At 38.6% G+C, this 6273-nt stretch overlaps 1 protein-coding gene across 1 annotated transcript; it reads left to right on the forward strand.

Moving 5' to 3' along the window:
- The first annotated feature begins 325 nt into the window (after positions 1-325).
- LOC309804798 (nucleolin-like) lies at positions 326-2943 on the forward strand. The gene has a single exon (XM_082622399.1). The coding sequence runs from the start codon at positions 341-343 to the stop codon at positions 2522-2524; it is 2184 nt and encodes a 727-aa protein (XP_082478525.1). The 5' UTR covers positions 326-340; the 3' UTR covers positions 2525-2943.
- The last annotated feature ends 3330 nt before the right edge of the window (positions 2944-6273 follow it).

Below are 6273 nucleotides of genomic sequence, written 5' to 3' on the forward strand. Positions count from 1 at the left end.
GTTCTGCGCCGGGCAGCGCGCACATGGTGGCCTGCGACTTAACCCCACGTGGCCCTGCTGGGGATGAAAGGGGCGGGGTTGATAACCTGGGAAAGGAAAACTTAACGGAATACTAAAGGTCAAGACGTGGATTTTTTTTTTTAAGGCTGCCCTAATTTAAATTCAGACGAGGGTGGTGGGATTAGGTGCCACAACTTACCCCAGAGGCTTTTTTAAGGTGGTTTTCCCCAGGTGAAGGGCCATGGATTGTTAGCTGTTACAGTGGTCCGATTGTAGGCTGTATTGAAAATTTTGTGCCGCGATACAAGGTTCGATTCTGGCAGGGTGTATAGTTTTTTAAATGGGTGTGCTTAAAGGACGCAGCAAGAAGAGAGAGACCGTTTTCTTGAAGTTGCGTTTTTATCCTAAGGCCGGTAAAAATCAAGGTGACCCCAAGAAAATGGCTCCTCCCCCAAAGGAGGTAGAAGAAGATAGTGAAGATGAGGAAATGTCAGAAGATGAAGAGGATGATAGCAGTGGAGAAGAGGTGGTTATTCCTCAGAAAAAAGGCAAAAAGGCTACCACAGCTCCAGCAAAGAAGGTGATGGTTTCCCCAACAAAGAAGGTTGCAGTTGCCACACCGGCAAAGAAAGCGGTTGTCACCCCCGGCAAAAAGACAGCTGCTACGCCAGCCAAGAAGACAGTTACACCTGCCAAAGCAGTAGCAACACCTGGCAAAAAGGGAGCCACACCAGGCAAAGCATTGGTAGCAACCCCTGGTAAGAAGGGAGCAGCCGCTCCAGCCAAGGGAGCAAAGAACGGCAAGAATGCCAAGAAGGAAGACAGTGATGAGGAAGATGAAGATGACAGTGAAGAGGAGGATGAGGATGATGAAGAGGAGGATGAGGATGAATTCGAGCCAGCGGTGATGAAAGCAGCTGCTGCCCCTGCCTCAGATGATGAGGACGACGAGGATGAAGATGACGGTGAAGACGACGATGAGGAGGACGAGGAGGACGAGGATGACTCTGAAGAAGAAGCTATGGAGACTGCACCAGCCAAAGGAAAGAAAGCTCCAGCAAAAGCTGCTCCTGTGAAGGCAAAGGGCACTGCTGAAGATGAGGATGACGACGATGACGATGAGGAGGAGGAGGAGGAGGAGGATGAAGACGAGGAGGAGGAAGAAGATGACCAGGAGGAGGAGGAGGAAGAGGAGGAAGAACTTGTCAAAGAAGCACCTGGAAAGCGAAAGAAGGAAATGGCCAAACAAAAAGCAGCTCCTGAAGCCAAGAAACAGAAAGTGGAAGCCACAGAACCAACTACATCTTTCAATCTCTTTGTTGGAAACCTGAACTTCAGTAAATCTGCTCCTGAATTGAAAACGGGTATCAGTGACCTTTTTGCGAAAAATGATCTTGCAGTTGTTGATGTCAGAATTGGTTTGTCTAGGAAGTTTGGCTACGTGGATTTTGAATCTGCTGAAGACCTGGAAAAAGCCTTGGAACTCACTGGTTTAAAAGTCTTTGGCAATGAAATTAAACTAGAAAAACCAAAGGGAAAAGACAGTAAGAAAGAGCGAGATGCGAGAACACTTTTGGCTAAAAATCTTCCTTATAAAGTTACTCAGGAAGAATTAAAAGAAGTGTTTGAAGATGCTGTGGAGATCAGATTAGTCAGCAAGGATGGAAAGAGTAAAGGGATTGCTTATATTGAATTTAAGACAGAAGCTGATGCAGAGAAAACCTTGGAAGAAAAGCAGGGAACAGAGATAGATGGGCGATCCATTTCCCTGTACTATACTGGAGAGAAAGGTCAAGGTCAAGACCATAGAGGTGGAAAGAATAGCACTTGGACTGGTGAATCAAAAACCCTGGTTTTAAGCAACCTCTCCTATAGTGCAACGGAAGAAACTCTTCAGGAAGTATTTGAGAAGGCGACGTTTATCAAAGTGGCCCAGAACCAAAGTGGCAAATCTAAAGGGTATGCATTTATAGAATTTGCGTCATTTGAAGATGCTAAAGAAGCTTTAAATTCATGTAATAAAAGGGAAATTGAGGGCAGAGCCATCAGGCTGGAGTTGCAAGGACCCAGGGGACAACCTAATGCAAGAAGCCAGCCATCCAAAACTCTGTTCGTCAAAGGTCTGTCTGAGGATACTACAGAAGAGACATTAAAGGAGTCGTTTGACGGCTCTATTCGTGCAAGGATAGTCACTGACCGGGAGACTGGATCCTCTAAGGGGTTTGGTTTTGTAGACTTCAACAGCGAGGAAGAGGCCAAAGCTGCCAAGGAGGCCATGGAAGATGGTGAAATCGATGGAAACAAAGTTACTTTGGACTGGGCCAAGCCTAAGGGTGAAGGTGGCTTCGGTGGCCGAGGAGGAGGCAGAGGTGGCTTCGGTGGCCGAGGAGGAGGCAGAGGTGGCGGCCGAGGTGGATTTGGAGGCCGAGGCCGAGGAGGCTTTGGAGGGCGAGGAGGCTTCCGAGGCGGCAGAGGAGGAGGAGGAGACCACAAGCCACAAGGAAAGAAGACGAAGTTTGAATAGTTTCTTCTATCCCTGTCTTCCCCTCTTCCATTTGAAAGAAAGGACTCTGAGGTTTTTACTCTGTTACCTGCTCAATGACGGAGCCTTGAGGACATTCCAAGACAGTATACAGCCCTGTGGTCTACTTGGAAACCCGTATAGATAACATTTCAAGGGAGATAACCCTGTTGGTGTTGACTGGATATTCGTATAAACTTTTTAAAGAGATGCGTGATAGAGCTAACCCTTATCTGTAAGTTTTGAATTTATATTGTTTCCTCCCATGTACAAAACCATTTTTTTCCTACGGAGTTTTTTGGTTTTGTTTTGTTTTTTTTTGCGTTGGTGGGTTATAAAGGAAAGCAGAATGTTTTATCATGATTTTTGCTTTAGCAACTTTGGGACAAATTAAAAGTCCTAAACTCTGAAAAAAAAAAAAATGAGTTGGCAGATTAGTTTAAGATGCATATTTGTGTAGCCTCAGGTTCAGTCAGTGGGGGCCCGAGGGTGGATTCTGAATTGGTGCTTCAGTTAGGAGCAGCCATGGTGGTTGGTGATCCATGTTTGTACTTCACATGTGCAGTAAACGATTGTCATCCTGCAGCAAGGACTCAAATTTGAGACTAATATTCCAGTCCCAAACGAGAAGCCTAAATGAAAAGCCTACATATCTGAAGACCAGGCAAATTCTATTGCTAAAAATTCTTATGAACAGAAGCTTCCACATCCCAAGAAGCAATCAAAATATTCACGGCATAGAAGCCACTGAGTTTCAAACTTGGTCACTCTGTCAAACAGTTTCTTCTATATAATATTTTCATGAGGACACCTGATAAAAGTCATGTTTGATAGGGAGATGACACAGTGATAAGATTACATGCCAGAAGCACTGAGATTGCCTTTCTTAATAAATGTAGTGACTCTTACCTAAGTTTATTCACAAGGGTAAAAGCACGAAAGGTGACACCAAACTGGGTTCAAATGCTGTGTCACTTACCAAATATTTAATATTTAATATTCCTGGTAGTTTTTTCATCTGTAAAATGGGGTTAATAATTGTACTTATATGATAGTGCAGTTGCCATGACTGAAAGAAACCATAACTGTAAAGTACTAACAATTCTTGATGCACAGTAGGTGTTCTAATGCTACGTATTATTGTTAGTGTCACCTTGGGTTATTTTTGGTATTATTATTTGTAAATTAATGTGACTTATGCTTTTTCATTAATATTGAGTGTGTTTTATTTTAACCATAGCATATGATGCAACTTGGGCTACCAAATTCAAATTTAATTTGTATCATGTAATAATAATTTTGTGTTGAGATGAAAACTACATGGTGTTTTAAGTCTGATTTTGTCACTAATTTTGCTGCCAACATCATAAATTTCTCATTCCAAATTTTTTGTTTGTTTGTGAAAATGGGGGTTTGAACAAAATAATTTCCAAGGACACAGTTAGTTTATCTATTGTTCCAATTGGAAAGGGCTAATACAACTTATTATTGTAACTGGGAAGGACTCAATATATTACTGTTAAAATATAATCATTCCCTAACCATTGTGAAAATGTCAGTTGCGTAAAGCGAGAATGTAACCTGAAAACTTAAACCACATTCTCAGAATCACATATAGTTAATCACATGAACTAGGGAATTGATGGATTCAAATTTTGAAAATGATGTGAAACACCTAAAAAGGGGACAGAGGAGGGAGAAAGCATTAGAAAGATGGACACTAAGTGTTGTGAGTTCTGTAAGCCACATAAACTCACTCAGGTGAAACATGAACCATTTCTGAATATACTGCAGTAATGGTTCCTTTCACAGATTCTCCTTCTTGAGGTCAGAGTAATGAAAATTAGAACAAGAATGATGAACAGAGTCAGTGCATTAACAGAAATAATCCCATTAAAGTTTTGATACCTATAGATCTCAAGAATAGTTCTGCCGTCTGTATTACAAGCTGAAAGGTCAGTGGGTCAGAAAGTCTCTATTATAAGCTGAAAGACTAGGTCCAATAAACCGTCTGATGGAGACAGAATCTGCTGCAAAATGTGAATTTTTTAACAGGTTTTACTTAGATAATTCATTTTTTCATTCTTCACATTTAAGGTAATATGAAAATCAATGAAAAATCACTGTTTCTGTTTTTTTCTGCTTTTTTGTGGCTCTATTTATATGGTATATTAAAAAGCATCTGGAATGAATTCTGTGGAATTATGTAAAGTCTATAAATTCCTTTCTTTTTAAAACTTCATTTTAAAAATCCAAATTTATATCACATTTTTTATTTTCTAGTTTTATTTATAATTCCGGGCTCATTAATATATTTGTTTTAGAAATTCACATATTTAAAGAATAAACTTAGCCATTTATCTTAGAGGTGTAGAGGTGAGGTGAGTCATAATAGAGATTACTAATCCTAGCCAACAAATATAATTTTGTGAACATGGCAAAGATAATTCTCATTTTTGGTCATAGCTATATATTTACATTTATTATCTATTTAATTATTTACTATTTAATCAAAGTCACAGTCTTCTTCATAATGTGTTTATTAATGCTTTGATCATTTGATAATACTTTGTTTTTTATCATGGCCTCACTATAATTTTGGCTAAGTGATTTAACTTTATGGCTGATTGATTAGAATGGCTAATTAAAAATATTCTAATAATAATATATACTTCATTTTACTTGACTCCCTAAAGGCATGTACTTTTAGAATTAGACCTCCTGAGGGCTAAAAATTAGTCATGCTTTCTCTTTAGTTTTAAAATTCTTTAATTATGCTAGAGAAAAAGTTCATTCACTCGCATATATATATATACTTTCATTTAACTGGGAATCAAGTGAGAATAAAATTATGTGAAACTACAGAAGAAATTAATTTTAAAACCTAAGTAAATGAAACGTTGAGTAAGTATGCAGATTAAATCACTTCCTTTCAAAATCCATCAAATTCTTCAAGGTTTTCAACCATTTAATGTGTTGTTTTGAAAGTCTGCATTTTAAAATAATATAAATTCGACTTCAAAACTTAATCAGAAGGTTGATATGAGTTTATGTTTCTGAGGTATTGACCCACTTATAGGGTAAATTGCTGCTAATATTTCTGGTAAAATTCTATTCGACAAGAGGTAAAACATACTTAGGTGTTTGGCTCCCCCTTGTGGCTATCGTGTAGTATATTAGGGAAAACTCCAGATTCTTTTCCAACTGAACGCTGCACTTGGGAGCATTGAAACCAATGTGAACTTATATTAAGGGTTATACAATGGCATTACAGATGGTTCATGTTTAATATTTACATGTCTATATGAATTATAAAAATATTGTTTTTCAAAAATCTAAACAAAATATTTTAAACAATTTTCAGGCAAGATATAATTTTTAAACCAAAATATATTTTTACTGTGCAGCTGCAAGTCGACACTAATGACTCCTTAAACTCCTTTAATGTTCTCAAGGCAAAATTCCTTCCAGTATCCTCTGGTGTGCAGCACAAAGAAACCCGGGGCTGCGTTATTGTGATTTTTGCATTTTGTAAAACTTAAATGTAAATATGCAGCCTGCATGAAAAGCATGAAACGACTGCCAGTAACCCCTGGTCATTGAATGTGTTTTTCAGGGGGCTCACTAGAAATTCAGAGAGACAAATTGTTTGCTTTCATTTTTTTGGTAAATATTAGAGTAATTTATAATTTGCATAGTGTAATATACATATTCACCAAATGTTGTTTCTTTTACTAAGTTTTTTGTAACTT

The sequence above is a fragment of the Mesoplodon mirus genome (assembly GCF_964341445.2).
Source record: "Mesoplodon mirus genome assembly, chromosome: 5".
Lineage (NCBI taxonomy): Eukaryota > Metazoa > Chordata > Mammalia > Artiodactyla > Ziphiidae > Mesoplodon > Mesoplodon mirus.

Coding starts and splice junctions, on each gene's coding strand:
- LOC309804798 (XM_082622399.1), top strand. CDS start 341: ATGGGTGTGCTTAAAGGACGCAGCAAGAAGAGAGAGACCGTTTTCTTG.